Here is a 25,797-nt window from a genome sequence, read left to right as displayed (position 1 = left end):
TATTCGTCCTCAAATTCACAAACAATTTCATTCACTTTACATTTTTCTATTGCATTCAGTCAGGAATGAGTTCGAGATCTCATAATCGTATTTTATTTTGAAATTCGTCTGCCATTCTTTTCCCGCCTGCCGATGTTCGTCCCACTCGCGCGGATATGATTTACCTTTACGTAGAGCCAAGTGATAAGCCAGATACGGTAGTCTATCTAACGCGCAAGTCGGGCACGTGCAAAACGGTTGCGGAATTGTCGCCAGGATTTCCAGTAACATCAACTCCTCCTTGAGTGAGAAAATTCTTCCATTGTCATACTCGTACTCTGCTGCCCCAGAATTTCGAAAGCGTTGTATCTCTATGCGCAGTGCCTCAAGATCAAGCACGTAACGTCTGGCGATCGACGAATCGTTCGCTCCAGCAAGAATCTCCTTCACCGCTGCTTCGAACTTCATTGTATAATTGAGATAATCTTTCTTCTCCTTTTTGATCTTTATTCTTTTAAGCATAGGTACGTAGTCGAATTTATCGCATATTCCGGCGACTGTTTTGGTCCTTTTTCTACTTGAAATCATGTTTAGTGCTAACGGAAACCAAGCTTCTATTATTACAGGGTCTTTATTCATGTCTTTATTCATGTTATTTTTTTATGATAACCTAACCTGAAAAAAAAACGATGATCACATGAAATGTACTGGTATATCTGATTACGACAATGTAAGATGGAAGTCGCAAAATCGTCCATGCGACTTCGATTTTGCGATTTCTATTAACTTATATTGAGACGAAACTTTATAGAATAACAGTTAAAATAAAGCAGATTCTCGTAGCATGCTGTAATATTTTTACAAGTATTCCTTAAGCAATTAGGCGATAAGATATAATTAAAGGAGAAAGGTAATATACTTACAAAGTCAATGCAAAACCGAATTCTCGAACGATAGTTTGAAGAATTGAGCAGAACGTTTAATACGACTTAATTCTAACTAGAAACTGAAGCAAGCGGTCAAACCTAAGACTTCTCTCGGTGTTTGGAAAGTTCAAGGATTATCTTAGGTGCCTTTAGACATCAACATTTACTTCAGTGTATCTAAATAAACATGTTTTCTTTCTTTCCACTTTCCTACTTGGCGCTAAACTCAGACCATGGCGCGGTCAATAATAACTGCTATTTTGGAGCAATCGTGACGAGGCGTATAGAAAAAAAAAAATCTTATCGACACACTTCATTTTATTGATTAAAATAATTTTTTAATGCTTACATACTTTATTGTCAAGTATCAAGGGCCGACATATTGAAAAACCAAAATGATGAAAATCGGATAATTTATAAATACTTTAGAATACAATACAACAGATTCAAATAAAATACAAGATGCGAGTGTTATAAGTAGGTATGTACGTATCGCAGGGATTTCGTGCAATTCATTTTTTTTGCAAAATTCCTAGGAAATCCACAAAAAATCAGGATATTGTGGAATAACCATAAATTATATTATTAATATAAATATAATTTATAAATATACGTATAAATTTATATAATTATATGTTTATATTCATATTTGTATTTATATTTATATAAATTATAATATATTTATAAATATAAATTAATAAAAATCTCAACTTACAATTTCACTGACAAGACCTAGAATTTTTCAAAATTGTTGAAATCTCCTAGGAAGATTGTTTAATTTTTACTCATTTCACAATATCCCGTTTTTTCTAGATTCTCTAGGAATTTTATGAAAAACCGAATTACACGAAGTCATTATAACGTTATGTCAGTACAATTTGTTAGAATTGTTTGTTGAGAGTCACCTTTAACATGAAAATAGCGAATAATTCTACATGATAATTCTTAGATCCGGCGCGCATGAAATGTTTTCATTTTCTTATTGCAAATATTATTCGTAAGCAGTACGTCTCAAATTTAAGTCTAAAAATGTAAAAAAAGTGCAGTTTTCTTTAACCCTTGAATGCCACACCTCTCAAGAATCTCGTAAATGACACATGGGGTCTAAAAGACCCCCAGCATGAAAAATGTCTCCTTACTCATTGACTTTTTTATATTTAGTTATGAAAATTATTTTCAATGTTATTCAAGTCTTAGAAAAGAGAATAAAATGCTTGTATTGTTGAAATTTCAATTTCAACATAGTATAAAAAATTAAGTAAACTGATTACTGCTAAGTGTACAACCGGGTAGGTCAATCACTCAACTATCATCAATGGGAGGATGAGCTCCATTTTTGGGGGGAACATTTGAAAATATATCATTCTAAAGGGTCTGGGGTCCGGTGGACCCCGGGTGGCATTTAAGGGTTAACATTGTATAATACTAGATGTTTTCAAAAATATCTTTTCCGCTCTTATAGGAGGCTGGTCACTTCTGAAAACGAAGGTTAACCGATCCCCCTTCGTTCGACAAATCGTCCTCAAATCCACAAACAATTTCATTCGCTATACATTTTTCTGCGGTAGATTGCATTCAGTCGGGAACGCGCCCAAGATCTCATATTCGTAATCCATTTCGAAATTCGTCTGCCATTCTTTCCCCGCCTGCTGATGTTCGTCCCACTCGCGCGGATACGATTTACCTTTACGCAGGGCCAAGTGATAAGCCAGATACGGTAGTCTATCTAACGTGCAAGCCAGACACGTGCAAAACGATTCCGGAATTGTCGCCAAGATTTCCAGTAACATCAACTCCTCCTTAAATGAGAAAATTCTTGCAGTTCCATGGTATTCGTACTCGGCCGCTTTAGAAAATCGAAAGAAGTTTATCTCGTCGCGCAGAGTCTCGAGATCAAGTTTGTAACGCTCGGCCACCGATGAATCGTTCGCCCCAGCTAGAACCTCCTTCACCGCTGCTTCGAACCTCATTGTTAAGTTCAGGTAATCTTCCTTCTCCTTGTTGACCTTTATTCTTTTAGGTACGTAGTCAAAATCGCATATTGCGGCGATCGTTTTGGTCCTTTTTCCACTTGAAGTCATGCCTGTAAGTGCTAAGTCAAACCAAGCTTCTTTTACAGGGTCTTTATTCATGTCTGCCATTTACCCCTTTGCCTTTTGTAACCTACAAAAAAAAAAAGATTATATAAGATGTACTGGTGTATCTGGAGATTGCGACAACGTAAGATGGAAGTCGCAAGATCCATTTGATGGTTCATGCGACTTCGATTTTGCGATTTCTATTAACTTAAGACGAGACTTTGCCAAATAACAGTTAAAATAACGCAGATTCTTGTAGCATGCTTTAATATTTTTACAAGTATTTCTTTAAGCAATTAGGCGATAAGATATAATTAACAAAGGAAGATGATACTTACAAAGTCGATACAAAACTGAATTTTCGGACGATGGTTTGAACAATTGAGCAGAACGCTTAATTCGATTTATATAATTCTAACTAGGAACTGATGCAAGCGCGGTCAGAATAAAATGTAAGGCTTCTGGGTACCTGCCGCGGCCATGTTGAATCGTGACGTCAGAAGCGAGAAAACGACGTTGAAACGCGTTGCGTGGTACTTCCAAATAAAAAGATATTTGCACAAAATCAAAATTGATATCACTTTAGGACACATCAAGATACGCCGAGTTGAATCCCTTTCCCTTGACAATTATTAAACAACCGTAAAACGAACGTGATACGAAGCCTGTACGATCCCAATCATGGGGGGGATACATGGGGGGGGGGGAACACACGTGATCTGCCAAATCCATCTTTCGGAAGGAGTGGTAAAGGCTCCTTGAACGTACATTCCTTGCTAATCTTGAGAACTCGGCGTATTTTCGAAGTGTGCTGAAGTGATCTGTAGTGTTATTTTAAGCAAATATCTTTTTATTTGGAAATATTACGCAATAATTCTCAACGTGTCAATTCTCAACATTTCTCGCTTATTCTCTATTGGAGAGAGTGAGAGGAGATAGTTCTTATTTAGGGCTTAAGCAGAATGGCTGTGTTTTATGCCTTTCCCTAGAAAGCAGGGTGGATTTATTTCTATTGGTCAATTCTGCTTTAACCATTGGTTAAGCTGGTTGGTGAAATTGGCCCTTAAGGTTATAAGGTAGCCATTTTGGTTAAGCCCTTACGGTGACGGTACGTCGCCACCGTCATGCCCGTTCTAGACTGGAGGATGAGCCGACTCTCGGCTCATCCGTCTTCTATAGTGTACGTGACATAAACTATACATAAACTATAGATTTTTACCCGTCTACACCACTCACTCGGATGAGCCGAGAGTCGGCTCATCCTCCAGTCTAGAACGGGCATCACCGCGGAGTTTCTCGGGTTAGAGCCAACTTCACCAATCACGGTTAGCTTAACCGACGGCTACTATTGGTTAACTTAACCCTAGACAGACTCACTTATTTTTCTCATACTTGAATGACTCACTGGGGTGTTAATAACCCCAAAATTGTACCGCGTGTATAATATTTCCAGAATGTTCTTAGAAAACTTTATAATAGATAATTTTGTTTGTTGTTTAATAGGGAAGACGATAGTAGTCATCAATTTGCGATAGTAAAAAAAAACCAGTAAAAAAATTTCGAAAAACAAGAAAAAGAACCAAAAATTGGGCTGAAATGACTATTTTTATAAAAAATGCTGTAGTTTTTCATAAAATTCACCGATTTTAAAATTTTCAACGGATTTTGAAAGACGAATAGACAACCTTCAAGGGCATGTAAGCGATTTTTTCGTTTCTTAAAAAAAACATATTTCTTTGAACATCTGAAGTAGAAGAAATGACGAAAAACTGTCGGATGGGAAAAATCGCAAGAAATGAAAAGTAAAACAGATTCTGTCGATTATTATTTATTTGAAAGGTAGTCAAAAGTTATAAAAGTATATGGAAACAGTAAAATTTACTCCACAAAAACTTTACAAAGTTTTAATCAGTTGCTGTGCAAGAACAGCAAAAATGAAATAATTGACCGAATCTTAAACAATTATATATGAAACAGGGGTAGAATTTTCTGGGGAGTGCTATAAAGTGTATAATTTTTCGTTACCGATTTTTACAAAAAATCTGAAATATACTTTATTGTGGTAAATGTCGAGCGTAAATGACTCACTGGGGTGTACGATACCCCAAACAATTTTCTTTTTCGGTCATAGCTGCTGCACGGATCTAACGCACTCGCTGAATCACAGAGGTCGATTGCCGGATGACTAAACTGAATTATGGTTAGGGTCTCGGTATGAAAACTAACCTTCCTAAGGCAGGGGCTCAATTTGAATTTCGCGTGGGGTCCCGTACATCCCAGTGAGTCTGTCTAGGGTTAAAACCGACCAATACTATTAGTTCTAACTTTAACCGTCGGTTAAGCTAGCCGTGGTTGGTGAAATTGGCCCTTAGGGACCCAAGAGCCTTAAGACTTCTCTTAATGTTTGGAAAGTTTACCTTATCTCAGGGTAAGTGGCCCTTAGACAGCAACATTTCTCCAACACGTCTAAATAAACATGTTTTCTTCCTTTCCTTTCTTTCCTCTTCCCCACTTGACGCCAAACTCTAATCAATAATAATAATAATGTATTAGTCCTCTAGATAATTTATTAAAACGTTAAAGGTTGATACACAGTGATACGAAGCATTAATGCTTCGTTTCCATTTCGTAATAAACATGCAGAGTTATTTAATTATTTATGAAGCAAAATGGAATTCTTTTGGAGAATAAAATTGTTCTTATGTAAAGTTATCTCTCGAGTTATCTTTTGAAGCCAGAATATAGTTTGTATCACTTCGTTACATATGTCAAGAAAAAAAAATGAAAATTTAAACGTGAGGGATAATTTTTAAAATTCATAAAATATAGACGTGTGCTTCAATAACGGCGGTTATTCCCTTTTACAAACGTAATACTTGTACTTTCGATTTTACGATTATTAATTTTTCAGCAGTTTTACAAAAGTTCTACTTATTTATCAAAAATTGAATTTTAATCATTCGGAACGTGGATAAACAATACGCAACGTCATTTTTGCGAACAACCTACAGAAGGGAAAAGAAAAATCCTGTTATTGCCATGATTCGCGTCTGCGAGATGAAAATTGAGCTGTTTCATCTTGCGGCTTCAAAGAAAGCAAGATCGAGGGTAGAGGATGAACTTTTGGCGATTGATAAAGACCCCGCGCCGCCGAGGCAAGAATTTCTTCCTTCGGCGAAAGTCGCGGATCGATTGACGCATGAGCATTTTAGGTGGCGTCGCGACGCCGACGCCGCCAGCGTCGTCGTCTCGCCTGTGCATCCCCCGCGTCGGTTATAATTCACGACGAGCCCCACGATTTTCTTTTTCCTTTTTTTTTTCTCTGTACGTAGGGTAGATCGGAAGGACTGCGCGGCGGAGAGGGGAGAGGGGGGAAGCGTAGCGAAAAGGGAAGGAAAAAAATGACGGAGAGAGAGGAAGGGAGCGTGAATTGGGGCGATAAGGGGATGAAAGGGCGAAGAGCGAAACTCGAGAAGAGAGAGGCAAGGAAATAGGGGGATAATTAGAGAGAAAGAGAAGATGATAATAATAAAGGGACCGCGGTGGTAGAATAGATAAAGAGCGGGGGATAAGGGAAGGGCAGGAGGAAAGAGACAGATGAATAAGCAGTAATGTAAACGAGTCCCCAAGCCCCCCTCTTGCATTTTAAATGTCGTAGATTGATAATTGCACGCACGCAAAGAAACAAGCGAAACATATGAATTTTAAAAAGAAAAGCAAACAATTGATTAAATCCCGAATAGACTGGACCAAAGTGCTGAAAGCTGCATTTTAGTAAATTATTTTAATCCTTATTTTAATTTCTTCGGGGAAGAATTTTTAAAGTTAGAAAAAAAATGATTTATATAATTTTCCCTTTAATTTTTTACATTTTACTCTATTTAAATCCATAGCAATTAAATGAGGCGAAGAGAAGAATGAGAAATGAAAAATATTGTGGTGAATATTGTCCGTTTTTCTTGTGTCGGTAATATAAAAAAATAGACAAGAACGTACACATAAATGTCGGTGTTTCTGTAATTAGAATCACATGTCATCATGATCCGAGTTGAATTTATTATATTAGAAAGATAAATATATTACAAATCATCGCCAGAGCGAATTGTACCGCCGTAATAATGACGCGTTGTATACCCTTGACAGTGGCAATTTTCATCGACACCGGCTGCATTTCCACGCGCCACCCTGTACATCACGCGTGCGTGGTGCGAGCGTAACGATCCCGCGTACGTGCGAGAGAGAACGAGTGACGGAGTAGCGGTAGGAGGGGCGAGAGCGTCTCGCTCGCTCGCCGAGGGGTGTCGCGGGCAAAGGGGCAACAGATGTCCTTCCGCATGACGCACGCGGGGTGGCCGGCCCTTGCGGAGAGGTAGTCTCGCGTCTGGTGGTGTCTGCGCGCGTCACGTCGCGACTCGCGGAATCGGAGTGCTGCGCGGCTGCGTCCTCCGCGAAGGATCCGAGCCGGGTGAAGGACCTCGTCGGCTTAGACGGGACAGGTAAGTCCAATCCACCCTGGTGCGAATTCTCTCCGCGCGTCAACGATAAACGGGGAGCGTCGTATACGGTGTCGCGTCCCCAGGCGTCCCTTCTTTCGGGGATGCCGTAAGTTCCCACGCGCCGCGAACGGGTGCGATCGACGAGATATCGAGTGGTATTCACACCCCTGAGGTATATTTAGCTACCGGCATATGGCTCGATTTATTACCTATCGCCGGACAATTCGCCGTTAGAAAAGTGGATTTGTTTCCGAATCGAGGACAGGCCAACGCTGTGCGTCTTCTAAATTAACGTCGATGTATCTCGTCGGTGATGCTCGTGTGGAAAGGGGCGACAAAACAAAACTCCGAGATAATTCGAAGCTTCATGCCCGAGGTGATTTTTACACCCCAGTATCGAAAAAATAAAGCTGACGTCACAGTAATTTTAACGTGTGCTTCTATATTGTTTTAAAATATTTTTTGGTGTCTTCTTACTTTTTCCAGGAAAAATGTTGAGTAAATTTATATACATATTGTCCTCGAATACTAATAAATTATAGAACAATTAAAAATATGGAATATGTAATTGATAACAGTGACTATTAATTGTGGTGTAAAAATCAGCCCAGGTGATCATTTATGAAATAAAATCTGGTATCTCGATGGCGATATGAAAGCTTTGAGAAGCGCCCTTATCTATTTTAAAATATCCTTTCGCCACGCGAATCTCCTCGTTGATCCATAACAATTATTGGAATTCTTTCAGCCGCTGGTCCGAGAAATGTTCGCGTGAAATGTCGCTGGACGTGCGCCGCGCGGCTTTCTCCCGGCGACGAGCATTCTCTGGTTAGCGTCGCGATGTGCGAGGTATCGAAGGGCCAACGCCGGACGTTCCGCGACCAGGACCCGCCGCGAATATGCAACAAGAGCGCGGAGAACCTGCTGCGGGACGAGCTCGAATTCTCGCGCTCGACCCCGAGCTCGCCGACGGCCCTCCAGCGCGCCGTCAGCCTCGAGAAGTGCTTCAGCGAGCCCGAGTTCTTCCAGAAGCAGCGCGAGCTGCTCTCGAAGCACGAGCAGCGGACGAGGGAGAAGGACGGCGACGACGGCGAGGGAAGCGTCGTCACCCCCGGTTCCGCGCGTGGTGACGCGGACGACGATTCCGGAAGCGCGGCCGACGTCGCGAGCACCGAGGACCTCCCGAGGGAACTCTCCGCCAAAGTGCCTTCCTCTTGCGATCAGGCGAGCGAGGTATACGTGGAAACAATCGTGACCGAATGAGCCTCTCCCGGAAGACAAACCGGTCGTTAAAATAAAAATTGAAGAAAATTGACGAAGTTATACGAGCCAATCTTGTGTTTCTTCTGACACTAAAATTGAGACACTTGCAAAAAACTTGAGTGCCCTGTTAAATATATATATATATATATATATATATATATATATATATATAAAGGAAAAAAATATATAATATATTTTATATATAATTATATTATAAATATATTATAATAATATATAATATATTTTATATATAATATATATATATATATAAAATTCAACCCAATACTTTGAATTAAAAAACATTTTGTTATTTTGTTAACTACTATATGTGTGTCGAAATTTATTATTTAAACAGTATTATTTTAACTCCATTTTTTGGTTTAGTTAAATTAAGATTGTTTTCGTTAAATTAACGACATATCGAGGAACAGCGACGACCTATTAGGAATAGTTAAAAATGACTCAAATTGAGTATAATTTGACACTACGAAGTATTGATCGGCTTGACTTCCGAGAGGCTCAGATAATAAATCGCGTGCCGATTGTTCTCATTTAGAGATATATATTTAAGCGTAAATCTTGAGAATTTTTTAAGAGCGTGAACATTGACGAATGACTATTTCGTGGCCTTTCCGCAACGCGAATCATTCGTGACAAAATACATCGCTTTGTTAGAAAATCATCGGGTTCATGCTATGCTTAAGCATTTGCTACCTTTTTTAGTCAATACGTCCTCTTTAGAAATATCAGGTCATTAAATTAAGAAACAATGTGGAGCATCGATTGACTCCACGTTTCTTCTTGACTCTCTTGATTTATACTTATCCTCGTAAAATAGCCGGGAGATGAGGCTAAATATATCATACATCTATCCAAGGATACGCATCCAACGATATTTAAAGCGTTCTTCAATCTCGAGAGTCGTCTTTTTTTTTTTTTTACCGAGAATTCGATCGAACGGCATTTCTCTTCGCAATTTCTCCGCACTCGCAATCACCTTGCTATTCTTATATGTATACGCATGACTCACGACGCATTTTTCTCGAGCGTTTTGATATTCAATACTTTTCACGGAGCATTTAACCCGTATTTCCGTAATTAGCGTTATCGATCGACAGCTATATATCATCAGGAAAACGTGACCACAACGCGGCTTGCACATGCGACAACAAAAATCGCAGATAAAGTTCGGGCAATCGATCGATCGCGAGCGTGAGTCACGAGTGAGTTTTTCGCGCGAAACCGGTAAAAATGCGTTAAATTTCCTGGAGAAGGAACGTGTTTTTGTAGGGGGAAAAAAATCTCGCTTGATTTAACCCGACGGAGAGACCGTGTGTATCGGGACCGGTGACTGACGTTGCCACCGAACCGGCGCGTCCGGTCACAACGGTATCTCTCAGCCGACGGACGAGTATACAGGTGCGCTATCGACTCGGCGAGAATCTCGTCGTGCCAAAGTATCGGAAGGAGCGTCAACACGCCTCGCCGAAGAGGCAGCGGACTCGTCCGCGCGGAATCGCCGGCCTTCGCTTTTGTCGGTGAAATCGCGGCACCTCGACACGTTTTTTCTCGACGTTGACGTAACGAGGTGTGCGGGCACGAGATTTGTTTCCCCGGAACAATATTAGGAACTCCGCTTTCGTTAACCGGGAACAGAATCTGGAGATGGTCATGCAAGGAATGTAGAAATTACATAGAGAACTCGGAGAATTATAAAGTGAAATTGAAAACCCACGCGGTAGTTTTCTCCCCGTTTAATTTTTAATAGAATTTCACATATTTTGAAAATTAAATTAAATTAAAGTATGAAAGTATTTGGAGTATAAGAGAGAGTGAATAGAGGTATAGAATATATATAGATATAAGAATGAATGTTAAAAAGGAGATATCGAAAAAGTTCTTCGAAAGAAATCGAGTCCGTTATTTTGATTGTGCAAGCCCCGTGACACTTATTTTACTCTCCTTATATAAATTAATCTACCGTATCTAGGATAAAAATGAAAACTAAAATTTGTTTATCATAATTTACGTATTAAAAAAATGTATTTATTGCAGATATTCGTCTGTGGCGTGTCGTGCTAATTAACGTTCGTGAAATTTTCGTTGCTGAAATTTATACTGCCAGTATGTACGTATTTTTTTTTACTCATTACCAAAGATTATACAGATCTCTCGTCGGTAATGCGGCACGTTGGAGCCTGCGTAATAACCCGTTTCTTTATTTATATGCCAATGGGGAATACTATACACATGCGCGGCGATAAAGTTGCGTAAATAGATTCGAAACCGGCATTCATGCCACTTGATACGCATATGCTTGCTATCCTTGAGAGGCTTAAGAAACTCGGTATCGCTTTATAGCTCTCCTTCACTTTCTAGACTCTCATCATTTTTATCACATATCCTGTCCGTTATAGGTATCGATTCGCCCAGTTTCAGCAACTGAGCTACGTTCGTCACCATCGAGTATGAGTTTATAAAGTCATGTTTGTGGAATTAGGTGGCAAGTGTTTATCGGTGCGGAAGATTCCACGATTTGGACGATATCATGCGTGAAAACTAGGCGTAAACAGATTTAACTTTAATTTAGAGTTGGAAGAAAACGCGAATTTCGCGTAGCAAAATTTATGACAAACATACATAATATATATCATTATGATGAATTGAAATGTGTATGTATATTTGCAATAGATAGAAAACGTCAGAAATTCAAGAGTTTTTTTATTTTATTTTATAGATTGTAAAGAATATGAAATATATAAGCATACATACATATTCACGTACGATTAGAATTTAACATAACTCGTGCTATGATATTACACAAATTTCTATTATAAAATACGAGGAAAAATTTAATACGAGACATAAATTTTTCTAAGGTTTAATTTTTTCTCCGCGTTAACTCGTTTCGCAGCTTAGAGAAAGAGATATTGCAAAAATCCTGTGACATGTATGTATCGCGGGCGCGCACCGTGTATGTGCAGTTTTACAAATTACTTAGAAATCACGAGCGATTTTCCGCTCTTAAGTTCGTTGATGCGCCGAGAAATTTTCCCGCCAGGTTTTACTTTGAGGAAACGCCGGATGAGAGAACGTGCGGGACGGCTGCACGGATGACGGATGCGTCGTTTCTAAAATTCTCAGAACTGTCGCATTAGTGACGGTGAGGCGAGGTGTTTGCGGGAGCATTGTGGGGCCCTGAGACGAATTAGGTTCGGGGTCTTGGAGGGAGAATGCCGGTCCCCGTGGCAGGTTCTTTTCCACCGGACGCCTTTGTGCGGAATTCGAATTAAGGGGCGCTCACAGAGATACGAGTTGCATTGCGCGACATGACATTTCTTAGATAAAACAGTTATGACGCTTCTGATGAAAAATTTTAAAGATCTTGCATCTTTTCAAAAGATTTTTTGAAAAATTAATATAAAGAGAGGAGAATTTACTTCTGAATAATATTTTCTTCTATAGAAGAAAATATAGCGATATCTCTTTTTACATTCTTTTCTTACATCTGTTATCATTTTTCGAGCACTTCTGGCATTTCCTCTCTCACAGGTTTCAAGAATTTTGCATTTTTAAGATAATAGAGCAAATGTTTCTCAGTTTTAAACGTTTGTGATTTAAAATTTTTAAGAGTCTTGCATTTTTGAAAAATTTGTGTAAAAAGAGAGGAGAGTCTATTTCTAAATAATATTATTTTTCTAGCTATCTTTCTTTTCGCCTTTCTTTGCATTCTTTTCTTACATCTGTTATCATTTTTCGAGCACTTCTGGCATTTTCTCTCTCACAGGTTTCAAGAATTTTGCATTTTCAAGATAATAGAGCCAATGTTTCTCAGCTTTTAAACGTTTGTGATTTAAAATTTTTAAGATTCTTGCATTTTTGAAAAATTTGTATAAAAAGAGAGAAGAATCTATTTCTAAATAATATTATCTTTCTAGCTATCTCTCTTTTCGCCTTTCTTTGCATTCTTTTCTTATACCTGTTATCATTTTTCGAGCACTCCTGACATTTCCTCTCTCTCCACCAGGTTTCAAGAATTTTGCTTTTTCAAGATAATGGAGCAAATGTCTCTTGCATCTCGTTAAGTCGCTAAACGATATTCCACCGTATACAGTTGTTCTCATATAATCGTTCTCTCGTAACGCAAGTGATAAATCCAGTTCGGTGGGAAAACTAGTTTCCCCCCACAGAATTTATTCATCGCGCTTCTGTCGTTTTGGGTCACGTATGCAAATCTTTCGGGAAGTGGCGGCGAGCAATGCAAATAAGCACCGGGAGTCCGCGGAAAAACAAAACGGCGGCGTAACTATACCGCGATTTTTCGCGATGTCGTAAGGAGATAGACGCGTGCTCGCGCGCGAGTAAGACGAATCGAGATTTAGCTGGAAATTTGCTCGAAATACACCGGTTACACGGTGCAACGGGGGTCGACGACCGGCAGCACCGGGCAGCGTTACGATATTGACGAGGAAGCTGCTATTTCGGGGGACGACGATTAATTGCCGGGGCGAGGGGAGGCGGCTCGGGAACGCTGCTGATAAATATTCAATCGATCCTTCATGAAATTATCACTGTGCCCCAAGATTGCTCGCCAATAACCCGCCCGAGCTAACTCGATCGAGAGTCAGCGGCCGCCAAGATGAATCTCGGACGAGCGTTTCGAATTTACCTATCTCTATCGATTGTTTTTTTTTATATAAATTCTGCAACTCCTGAAATTATCATGATTATTGACGTTCTTTAACGCGTTATATTTTTATCACCCGTTTATCCGCTTCTGAAACGTGCCACGAGCTTTAATTAAGCATGTTACTTTTATCAATATTATGATGCAGATATACAAAAAGAAAGATAAAAACGGAATATGAATATAAATTTTCAATTCTGAACTGTATCTCGTAGCTGCACGTCTTACACAATCGCGTCTCCTGTTATTCAACCGCATCAATATATCTTTGTACGTTACGCTATCATATATGTTATTGCACAAAAGAATGACACCGAGGCGTCAAGGTGCGCATTGCATTCGCAAGGTTGCCCGATGCAGGCCGTCGGCCAACCAGATGCAGGCGCTGCATCCCCACGGTTGCATCTCTTACGGTTTCGGTATGAAAGCAGCCTGTGTTGGAGGTCGGATCGTCGGATGCGGCGCGCGTGGTCTCTCGCACACGGCGACGCGGCGCGCAGCGCAGCACGTAGGCTCGTCAGTCCTGGTCAGTCCGATGTTTAAGCTTGTGCTTTAAACATTTTTCGCCGCGTGCTCTGCTCCGGGAAGCCGCGATCTCGCGTCCGCGATCTTCTCGCTCCCCTTTTCCCTTCCCCTTCGCGCGAGGAGCGTGACTTCACCGATCCGCGAAGAGCCCAGGGAGCGAGGAGTGTTTCGCAGCTTAGCGACGATACATAACGTCGACCGGGCTCGTAAAACCGAGATTCCGGCTCGCCGTTTTCGATCGACGATCCTCTATACGCTCCGCTGCGCCAGAGGCGCCGGTTCCGAGGCCTCTGCAATTAAGCCGCCCGTGTCCGCGAGTGGATTTGGATGGTCGAGAACAACGGTCGATGACAGAGGTAAAAGAAAGGAATTTACACATTGAGAAAGAGAGAGGAGAGAGAGGCCTAGTTTACACCGATCTCTTGATACGCGTATCAAATAGTATATTTGAACTGATCAGCCAATAATCAGACTTATTTACTAGTTATTTACTATTTAATACGCGTATCAAGTGATCGGTGTAAACTAGGCCAGAGAGAGATTTTGATACCACTCTGTGTGCTCCGGAAGATTTCGTGAATAGATATGACAGACATTCGGGAGTAAAGTATGAAAGAACATCGCGATTACCATGTATCGAAGTTTTATTTAACATGTTTAATTAACAAGCGGGAAATGTTTTTCTCCGCGTGATTTGTTCTTGCACGCGTGCACGTGACAAATGATCGAAAAAATGGTGATACAAATTTTAACTTTGACGTTCACTGTGCTTGCACACGTTGCACGTTGCACATGCATGACGCAGTCCGTTACGCGAATCGTGGTATCGCATGTACGTGACGCATAGAAGCGAAAATATCGAAGGAATTGTCGACCTTAAATTCCTCCAAAGATAAGAAACGTACCATTATGTAAATGTTTCGTTTTAAAATTATTAACAGAATTTTAGAGATGATCTTCGCTTAATTTCGTAATTATATATTTCAGCCTTCAAAAGTATCTTATTATCTCGAATTATATGTGATTATTTGAAAATTTGTCGTAAGAGATCGAATATATCGCATCACATTTTTGAAGTTATTATTTTTACGCCGCTTTTTGGAAATTTTCATCTTTAGTTTTAGTTGTTTACCTACTTTTGTTTGTCGAAGTTTCAATTTCGCCCTTCCATTGAATAAATAAACTTTTTTGGGGGGCGAAGCTACAATAAGAGGCAGTTCAATGCGTATATCGGCAAACTCTGCAACAATGCGGCCGTTTCGGCGGAATTGCAGCGGAATTGCATCGCAACTTTTTTGAGCGTATATTTATCAAACAATCGTACACCAAGTATATAACGTTTTCAGTTTATATCGGACAAAAATCAAAGGTGTGTTTACGTGTATATATGAAAGAGAAAAAGAAAGAAACAAACAAAGAGTCTTAATTATAGAAAATTATCTTACACGTCTTTGAATATCGATTGTTATGCATGAACGCGATATATGTCGACTGAAGTAAAAGAGCACGTAAAAAATCAGGCCGACTGAAATCGCGCCAGAGAGTCGATTGTATCGCGAAGGAATTCGAAGACTCCGAATGTTTACGTCGTAGATAATTATTTAGCTGCCGAGAGAGAGAGAGAGAGAAATGATAGCGAATCGTCGACGATAATAAACGCGGGCGCCGCGCAGTATCGCGACCTTGGAATTTCGTCTTCCTTTCGCGCCGCCCACGTCGCGACGCGTGTAACACATATTGTAAAACACGGGTGTAAATAAGCCCGCGGAGCCGCGGATCGCGGCGTGAGAGGACGACGAGCGGAGAGCATCGTCGGGGCACCGCGGTTGCGTAACGCAACGGGAAAACGCCTTCCTTCGCGTTCCTTCGCGACACACCACGCCCGTAAGTATTGTACGTACGTGCGTATGTGCGTCGGCGAAGTATAGAGTCCTCCGTGTACTTATTTCGTCATCGGCGATCGCTCGGTGCGCTCTCGGCCGCAGCAGCTGTTTCTCGCAATCGCGCCGTTCCACCTCGTCCGCATCGCGCGTACTTACCTCTACCTACTTGTGCGACTTCGGAGACGCCCATATTTATACAGAGCAAAATATTCAAGTTCACAGAGGTAATATCTGTTTTAATTAACCACTAATTTGAATGTAATCTCAAGCGTTCTAATGTAGATTAATCTCAGTCGAGAAAATGCAATTTTAATTGAACAATTTTAGATTGATCTCCACATCTTACAAGAAAAATTACAGGTTTTTTTTTCCGTATATCAGTTTTACTTTCATAAAGGATAAAAATCGTGTTTTAATATTCATTTTATACTTTCGGAATCTTCCTACATGGCGTAAACAGTTTTCGAGCTTATTACGCTCGTCGAATAATTAACGTGAGATAACGCTTATCGATGGCCACATATGGTCTCTGTGGTTTACACGTATTACGAAGTTTGGACAATCATCCAGTTGTTAGCGAAATCGCTAATTAGCATGAAATTAATTTAAAATAAAATTAATTTTAGTACAGTCTCTCTCTATCTCTCTCTCGTTTAAATATTCATTACCAAAACTTCATAATATGATATTATAATATGATATTATAATGAGATACATAAGAATTGGTTTAACAGCGGCGAATATACAGTAAGAATCCGAAGGATCCTGATTAAAACGTATATACCATTGTAACTTTTGCTCAAATATATTTCATAGGAAAATTACTTGATTTTGGGATTAAAATAACAAAGGTATACACCGATTATTCAATCGCGCGTTCATTTTAAGGAAGCGAAAGCTGCGCGTCTCGGCGCGCATTGTCAAGGATTGGCACGATTGGCACACTTGACCGCTCGGGTTTTACAGTTAATCGGCGACAGATAATAAAAGATAACAGGTCGTCGCGCGACGCAGGGTGAGTACACAAACGCTTTGTGTATTTTCGTGCGGCAACGGCAGCGACGCGGGGCTACCGGTCTTACGGCATTAATTAAACTGCAAACTGGTTACGCGCCGCGCTCGGGAAACTAGTTTCCGCACGGTAGACACGCGCATTCTTTATACACAGGGTGCGAAATCATTTCCGTCGCGCGATTCCTGACGTCGGAAAACGGTCCTCCTATACGGTTTTCCATTAAAATCGGCCGATGGCAGCCTAATAACCCGCCTAATAGAGCATTTCCCTCTCTTCGGGCGGTAATTAAATGCAAGAGCGCGCCGCGAAGGCGGCGAGGCACAATCTCGAGGGTATTCTGTCGCGGAGTCGAGTGCAACCGCGCGCCGTGATTGTTCCGCGAACGGCCCTCCGGCCCTTCAAAACGTGTGAATTACGAGTCTCGAGCTGAGAAAGGCGGATCCGCTCGCGTTCTCTCTCTCTTTCTTTCTCTTTCGAAATTGCACTTGCCATTGTTCCGTTCGTCTTAACGCAGACGATGACGCCGAAGAAATCGAGCCGACACTTTTTCTTTCTCTTATTAAGTACGCGTGATGAGTTCTCGACTCGTGTACGGTCGAGCAAATAACCGGGGTTGACTTCTTCAACTTCCCGTCACGTCGCTTTTTCTTCGACGGAAATTTCCCGGCTCGCCGATATATCGGTGCGCGCTCAACGCGAATGAATTTGACTCTCAAATGTGGGTAATTTTCAAACGTATACGCTGAGAATACGTATAAGGAGAGGCGTTTACCGCGTTCGTTTTCTCCGCGGTTATGAGTTTGCGTATATCAAGGCGAAAGATCGCCCATTTCGCTAAAGCTCGTCGAATAAGCTTCCTCGTTTCTTTTCGACGATCGCGAGAATCGCGTATCGCATTGATTATGAATATTCGAGCGGCGCGGTCGTAAATGACTGTTTTATTCGCGAGGCGTCGCGCGTTGAAACGCATTGGGAGTTCGTCGAACCGTGTCGTCTCTCCTCGGAATATAGGATCGATCCGACCGAATTTACCGTGTCGCAAAAATTCACCGGTACGCGTGCAGAAACGTGCTATTTCATTGAACGCGCAGTTTCGAAGCTGGTATAACGTAAACGCAATCTGACGCAGTCCCCCGACACGAGATGCGTATTAAAGTGAAAGATCGCGCCAATGCTAATCTCTGCGTGATGCTGTTTTACTTTCTAACGATCCAATACATTGTATCGATACTATCGATCAACTGCGATACGCGCCGCCGACCGGGACGGGTGTATCACTCTGTAATTCTCCTCCGATTATTATCTTTCCTTCGCGGAGACAAGCGACAAATAGCGAGACTCGATTGGAAAAAGAAGCTTAATTTCTATTTTAATGATGGATCGAGTTAATCTGCTTGCATATACTTCTTGCATATATATGGGGGCACAAAATGCCACTTTACACCGTCGTTAGCAAGGATTTCTTTGAGGGAGGGGTTGTTCATAAGCGCAACGCGGACATTTGATCATTTATTATTGAAACGTGTGATATATGCGTTCGTCTGCCGCTGTGTAGAGAAATCATCGCCCGCGAGCCGTCGTCGGCTTCAGTCATTACCGTGCCGATTATTGTATTAATAACGTTTGCAACGTGACTCATCTCAATTAAAGTAACGGCAATATAAGCGCCGCGCTGCGCTCGCGGAGCGACGAGCGCTATGATCGGATGGAAGAAGAGGAGGACCGCTTTCTAAAGACGGTCACACCGTATTATCAAGCGGAATCAATTAAATCGCGCGTTCGCGTGTGCGCGCCCGTCAAGAAAGATGAAGGAGACGGTAAAAGTGTCTCGTGTATAGATCGTATCGCCGTAATTCCGTAGACGGCGTAGATTTCTACGTGAAAGCCGACGGAGATTTTGCGGAATTAACGCCAACCCGGTTAATTTCCGGCGGGAGGAGCAAAAAAGACGTTTAACATAAGTCAAACGAACGTACGTAGGTTTAATTAGACCGAAGACGGCGCGGAGAGAGAGGACGCGACGTAAGAAAGTCTCGCTCGAGCCGATTCGCGAGTAATAGCTTCACGTCCGTTGAGACGAACACTTTAACACGCCGCTAATCGTGCGTTAACGCTTTTTTCGCCGTTGCTTATCGGCGTCGGAACACGGCAAAAATCGAGCCGCGCTCGCCGCGCATCGGCGGCGAAAGAGCAGATGCAATGCACGCGCCCTCCCCATCTATTTATCTCTCTCTTTCTCCCCCTTTCTCTCCCTCTTTCTCTCTAACGATAGAATGTTGCGGGCGATCCTGTTGGACCGGTACTTTTTTGTTTTACATAGTCCACCGCGGAGAAACGTGTGGCTCGCACAGGATCGCGTTCGCCAGGTGTTCGCTTCCGATCCGAACGCTCTCGGACTCGGCCCGATTGTATACACTGAATGTATACAAGATACAACGGATTGATTAGCATATATAATCGCATTTGAATGTAAAATTTAATTTATTAGCCGATTATAAAAGCTTTGATTATACGAAAGTTAATGTCCGGTGTCGAAAATTTAACTGGATGTCGCAAATTTGTCACATATCTCGACAAATTAAATCCCAATTGTTAGGATTCTGTCGAAATACAGCAGTGAATCGAATAGAAATACGATACTTCAATTTCGATGTCGAATTGCGGAAGGAGCGTCGATACTCGAAAGTAGCTAGGCATTACTCTTCAGGAGGAAGAAACTACCTTACAATTAGTCTATAATTCTACGATCGCGACTGTGTATTTCGTACATGTCATAGTCCTATGACTCATTACGGTGCGGAAGAGAGACAACGTGCTGATTTCACGGATGCTAGCGAGGAACGTCTGTAATTTGGTCGCGCTTTAATGACTCCATCGCTACCGTATACCGATAGGCGCTTCGCTCCCGCATGCAATAACCGTGCATTAACACTTTCCTACGGTTGCGACGTCTGCCATTTGACTTGTGCACGTGAAAAAAAAAGCGAATGCGGTAGTTCCGTGTGCATTCGACGAGAACGCTGTTTCGGTCTATACAGTTAAATTCCCAGGTTTTCGGTTTAAGAAACGCTTATAATTACTGAAGGGAAAAAACGGAAAAGGATTGTACGCAATATCGATTGTTGCAAAATTCTATTTCTATTGTAATATAAATATAAATATTCTTGCAAAGAGAGAGATAAAAATCAGAGTTATAATTATATTTGCTAAATTAAAGATGTTAATCGGAATATCTGCTAACTTAAAGATAAAGATCGGAATTATAATTATATCTGCTAAATTGAAGATATATAAAAGCTATAATATTTATAAATCGCAGGATATATGCCAGATATAAAAAATCTGCGAAGCCAAAAGAATCTAAATAATCTAAAAATCTTGATAAACATTCCATTTTTTAATTCGTAAGTTAATTAAAATTCTACGACACGAACCTTCCTCAACTCAAACGAAATTACAAAATCAAGAGTGAACGAAGTATCAGATGCAGAAAGTAATTCCATTAATAACAGGCGAAGATTCTCGTATGCACGGTAGCCACGTTCGCAACCGCCAGAATAACGCGCGACTATTTTTTCTTATCGGAAAATTCGTGTCACGTAAAAGTCTGCATAACCATGCTTTGCTTCAGTCTCTCTCGGAAGCAACTTTGATTATTGGACACGTCCGCGTAAGACGAGAGCCCGAGAGAAGTGAGAGCCTGTCGCGTCGCCTCAAGCCCCAAGGTGCATTTCGCTATTCGCTATTGTCTGCCCGCGACATTTAGCGGCGACACGGTGGCAGAAGATCGCTCTGTGACTGTCTTCTGACGTTTTACTTTCTAACGATAACACGCGGCGCGCGTTGGGATTATTACCTTTGCCGAACAGGAACTTCACGGCGCGTGAACGTGCGCGGAAAGCGGCGTTTAAGGCTTAAGAATTCGTTCTACGCGGGAAAATTCGTCGCGGCCGTGAGAGCAGAACGACTCGCGCTAATTTTCGTCGATTTTCATAAAATGGTCGCGTCGAGGAACGATCGCGATTGTGATTTTCACGCGTCCGCGAATGCGCGGAAAAGTGTGTTAACTTGTTGCAGGAAAATCAATCAGACACAAGTTAAGCGCATATATATATATATAATATTTTAAATTTAAATACAGAACTTTCTTTTAACATTTCATACACTAATTGTGACCTATTTTACACGTTAATAATTTTTACACGTTAAATTGGATTAGCGTGTCGTCTATCAAAACTGCAATTGAAAAGCGTAACGAGAAATACATTTATATAATGACCGAGGATGTTTTGATACAGGTAATGGATATTTTTGCCAAAGGAAAAGAACGAAGAATCGAGATATACGTTCTGTCGACAGCGATTTTGCGTGTCTCGTTTCTTTACGGTTTTTCTGTCATTTCGTTCTTCTCAATTGACTTTATACTGATTTAATGCTTCTTGACATAGAATTTTAATTAACGTGTAGATTTACAGATTTTTACGTTCACAATTTACGTGACTTTTACAGCTTAACCCTGCGAAGGCGCGTTGCGTTAACGCGCGGTGCGTTAACGATGCGAAAACGCGGTGATTTATTACGAGGCTCAAAAAGGAGACACGATTTCTCGCGTTGCCGACATTGCGTTGTTAGCACGTGCGCGCGAAACGGGCAGACTACGGCTTGAAGCGTACATACATATGTAAAGAACGACGATTGCGAAGTGATGATAAAATTGAGGTGATCGATGTGCCATAATTTGTAACTCTCCGTCCCGGTGGACGTTTTACTTTTATGTATATACTTGAACGAATATCGTTCGAAATTTCCATAGCCAACGAACTCCGCTCGGACTTTCCCCATTGACATCGGAAATCAGGAGCGCGCTCTCTTATCCGGCAATTTTGTAACGAACGTTTTGTAGAAATGGAAAAGATAATGCAAATGCAGACAACGCAAATTATTCCCTCGCATTTATATTAATTTATCTTAATTTTTTTAATCCCCGAACTTTCCAATGTCAGCTGACAAAAGTACGCTATTTTTTCTGATTGCAAAAATGTTTCACGAAAAGAAACACTTCTTTCACCTCGTTGTTATTCCACGCTGTCAATTCGTTTCGCATAGGGCAGAGAGCCAAACGTTGCCTTTCCCTTTGATTTTGATCGAAGATAGAAATTCGCGCTGTCGGATGTCGCGCGTATATACTCCCTTCGTCCCTCATTGTCTTTTCGCGCGACACGGAGGATGGGGGAGACGTATACACACACGCACGCACATTCGGTTTCGCTTTTCCCGATTCTCAGGGAGGCGAGAAAACAAAGCTATACGCGGCGCGCGAGTGCGACGCACGCTCGCTTTCTAAACGGTCGAACGCATCGCGTCGCAAAAGTGCACGCGGGACAGGAACGTATGCAAACGTATGTTCAATCAATCGACCAGAGAGTCGTCGTTGTCGGAGAGAGAGAGAGAGAGAGAGAGAGAGAGAGAAACGTCCTAACCGCGGCATTCGGTAAACTCTGCTAATTTGCATACTTATTACGCTGTTGCGTAACAGCGCATTACCCTTGCACCCGGAAAAGAAGACCGGAAGTTAATCAAGGAGGTTGCGGGAGGTTGATACATTTTTATTTTAGTTTTATCGTTTGAGCAAGATCATGACGATTGATATTATTATAATCATCTACATCATTCAGCTCGCGCTATTTAAATAAGGATCATTTTATTAATTAGTTAATCCGTTAATCAAATAATAATACTAATTTGGATAATATTTTCATAGTTAGATACGCAATTATCTTGCACGTATACGCGGTATCTTGCAATTATTTCCTTTAATTGCTACTCTCCGTGTATAAATTATATTCATTGAGCGCAACATTGTGCATCGTAATTGATAATTCGCAATTAACGCGGCCCTCGGACTTTCATCGACGGTCGCGTTCGCGTTCTGCATCTGGACGCACATCGGTCGGGATAAATTGCGTAGATAAGATATGCAGTAGCGCATATCTAATTTCTAAAATGCCGTAAATCATGGCGTCACGTAAAGGGAAAGGCGCCGTGAATTATAAGGTGACAGAAAATTCCGCTGTTCAATGCCCCGCGTGAAAAACATCCTCGCAGCTTTTCGATTAGTCTCGATCTCTCGGGCGATTCGCTTCGCGTGGAAACGTGAAATACTCTAAAATATGCGATACAAGCTTACCCAATTTTCGTTATTTTTTTACGTAGGATATCCCCGACCTAAATCCGCGGGGCAAACATTCTAAAATTTACAAACAACGACTTTGCCCGTTATAGGTTTTTAACTATTTATTAAAAGTATTCTAGGGCACCTACTAAAACTGTAATTTTTTCAGCTCAAAAATTAATTTTCACGTATAATTTTCTCCGTTTGAAAGATGATAAAGCATACCAATGGAAAAAAATTCAGGAGCTTAAGTTTTATGTTAAACGTGTTTTTTTTTTATTAATATCCACAAGTACACTCTCTCGAGAGAGAGGATCGATTCAGTTTTAGAAATTTAGATCAACGCGAATTTATCGACGTCTTAATGCAACCGTCATTTGTTACCGCGATCGAGTGATGCACCGCAACTTTTCAATTAGCTACAATTTCCAACTTTCGGAGTTTCCCGAGTGGCCGATTTCTTCGATCAGCCAAGTTACACCTGCATCCCGAAGTTGCATCGTAACTGTGCGGTTTTCCGATAAACTTTGGCACTCGATCGACTCTGGCCTTTATGTTCACGGAAGCATATACGCTTCATAATAATAGAAAACTATTTTTACCTTTTGTCCATAGAATAATTCACGAGAAAACTGTAATTTTGTTATTCACGCTGCGTCTATTTATGCATTGCAAATTTTATTTATCCCTGACATCAATTTTTAAAGTAAAATAATTCTGTTGTTCCATCTCTTCGTGTATATCCCTTCTAGCACAAAATTATTTTTTCACGCAGTAATGTTAAAATGTATTATAACGTTTATAACCCTTACAGAAATTTAATACTGTAAGTGATTATTTGGCTAGTAATTAATTACTTATTTTGAGTATTAAAAGCATAATAAATAGTGCTTAATGTTAATACTCAAAATAAGTAATTAATCAGTAACCAAATAATCACTTACGGTATTAATCTCCCCGTATATCCCTTTTAGCACAAAATTATTTTTTCACACAGTAATGCTAAAATGTATTACAACGTTTATAACCCTTACAGAAATTTAATACTGTAAGTGATTATTTGGCTAGTAATTAATTACTTATTTTGAGTATTAAAAGCATAAAAAAACAGTGCTTAATTTTAATACTCAAAATAAGTAATTAATCAGTAACCAAATAATCACTTACGGTATTAATCTCCCCGTATATCCCTTTTAGCACAAAATTATTTTTTCACACAGTAATGCTAAAATGTATTACAACGTTTATAACCCTTACAGAAATTTAATACTGTAAGTGATTATTTGGCTAGTAATTAATTACTTATTTTGAGTATTAAAAGCATAAAAAAACAGTGCTTAATTTTAATACTCAAAATAAGTAATTAATCAGTAACCAAATAATCACTTACGGTATTAAATTTCTGTAAAGGAAGACCTTACTTCGGCTATTGACGGCTCGATGTCGGCAGACTAGAAAAATTGTTCCACGAATCTACGCGTTCAAATGGCTCGGCAGAGTCCGTTGTCGATTACGAGAGAGTGAAAGTGTAAATGCCGGTGCGGTGGTACAGGTGCTTTCGATGGGAAGCACGTTTTCTCGGCTGAGATTCAGTTGCACGCACGATCCCGGCGAATGTCGATCGCGTTCTTGTCTTTTTTTCCCTTCTCGTTTCGTTCATTCGATTTTCACACGCGTGCGAGAAGCAAATTGTCCGTTTCGTATCGACAATCGCGCGATAACGATCGACGTCGTTAAGAGAACTGAGACGACGATTTGTTGCCCGCATGCGCTGACTATTACGGTGCGGTGCTGCGAATCATCACAAGTTTACGTTCGATGTACACGTACTTTGCGTATCGTCTGTATGAGAAGGCGATATTCCTCTGCGACGAAGAAAGGTAAACGTTATATTCAAACTTTCGGGGGAGGGGGGGGGAGAGAAGGGAATACAATACATATTGATTTCTCTTACTGCTACTTGCCGAGATAAAAGATTTCGAAGCCTTTATCGTCGTGAAAGTATTGAAGGCCTCGGTCTCGATTCCATTAGATAAATAGCGTTTGATAGCGCTCAAATGGATCGAGAGCGAAATCACGGCCGTGATCGATATCTGGATTGATATCTCGCTACAATTACCGCGTTTGTCAATCACCTTTCTATACAAGCGTGAGATAATCGTAACGGATTACGAGGAGTTTTGCTCCTGCTCGTTCCCACGACCGTGAACCCTGCGCCGTGGAAAACTGCAGGACATACTGGCTGCGATGCAGTCCAACACAGCTCGAGGCATCGGCGACTGGCGTGTGCCTTTCTGGTATTCCTGCGTCGTCACATGCTTCAAAAGTGACACAAAAATATCGCATTACACTTGGAAGGAAAGAAATGTTTCTCATTCTTCCGGGAAATATACAAAACGTGGAGAATGGCTTCATATACTCAACTTAGCCGACTCAGAAGTAAATTATTGAAATTTACAAATTTATGAGACTCTTTAAATTACGTCTTTGCACACATTACGAGAAAGGATATAAACCGCGTGCTCTCACTTTCTCATTTGTTTAAAAAAAAACTTTTATTCGTCCCTGTAAGTGGATCGAAATTATGAAGAACCTTGCTCGACGCGAATTGTTGTTAAATATTCTATTCTCGTTCCGTTAGACCTCAGGCGCCTTTAGAGCGAGATCCTTGTATTAAATACGCAAAGAGACGCTATATCCTTGAGAGACGAGCGTATACTATTTGCGCGCCCCATAAAAATAGCGAGGCAGGCCGGTATTAACCGTGCGCGAC

General features: G+C 40.9%; 2 protein-coding genes across 4 annotated transcripts in view; one reads left to right on the top strand and one right to left on the bottom strand.

The window, feature by feature from the left end:
- Positions 1–473: 473 nt before the first annotated feature.
- On the bottom strand, positions 474–25,381 carry LOC139811053 (uncharacterized). 2 transcript variants are annotated; one of them, XM_071775079.1, is made up of 3 exons: positions 24,446–25,381; positions 5,401–5,508; positions 474–3,068 (listed from the first exon to the last, which is right to left on the bottom strand). In XM_071775079.1, exon 3 carries the CDS (start codon positions 3,044–3,046, stop codon positions 2,453–2,455), a length of 594 nt encoding a protein of 197 aa, XP_071631180.1. In that variant the 5' UTR covers positions 3,047–3,068; positions 5,401–5,508; positions 24,446–25,381; the 3' UTR covers positions 474–2,452. The 2 variants fall into 2 exon arrangements, with proteins under 2 accessions (XP_071631180.1, XP_071631179.1); XM_071775078.1 differs by lacking the exons at positions 5,401–5,508; positions 24,446–25,381 and adding an exon at positions 3,322–3,642.
- LOC139811052 (uncharacterized) overlaps positions 7,323–25,797 on the top strand; it is a 38,705-nt gene continuing 20,230 nt past the window's right edge. The window contains exons 1-2 of one of the 2 annotated variants that reach the window (XM_071775077.1): positions 7,323–7,479; positions 8,228–8,712. In XM_071775077.1, the coding sequence (XP_071631178.1) occupies positions 8,320–8,712 (393 nt within the window). In that variant the 5' untranslated portion in view covers positions 7,323–7,479; positions 8,228–8,319. The remainder of the gene's footprint in view (positions 7,480–8,227; positions 8,713–25,797) is intronic. The other variant, XM_071775076.1, reaches the window with a different exon arrangement.

Source organism: Temnothorax longispinosus, chromosome 4 (genome assembly GCF_030848805.1).
Source record: "Temnothorax longispinosus isolate EJ_2023e chromosome 4, Tlon_JGU_v1, whole genome shotgun sequence".
NCBI classification, from domain to species: domain Eukaryota; kingdom Metazoa; phylum Arthropoda; class Insecta; order Hymenoptera; family Formicidae; genus Temnothorax; species Temnothorax longispinosus.
This window is presented reverse-complemented; position numbering and strand designations above follow the sequence as displayed.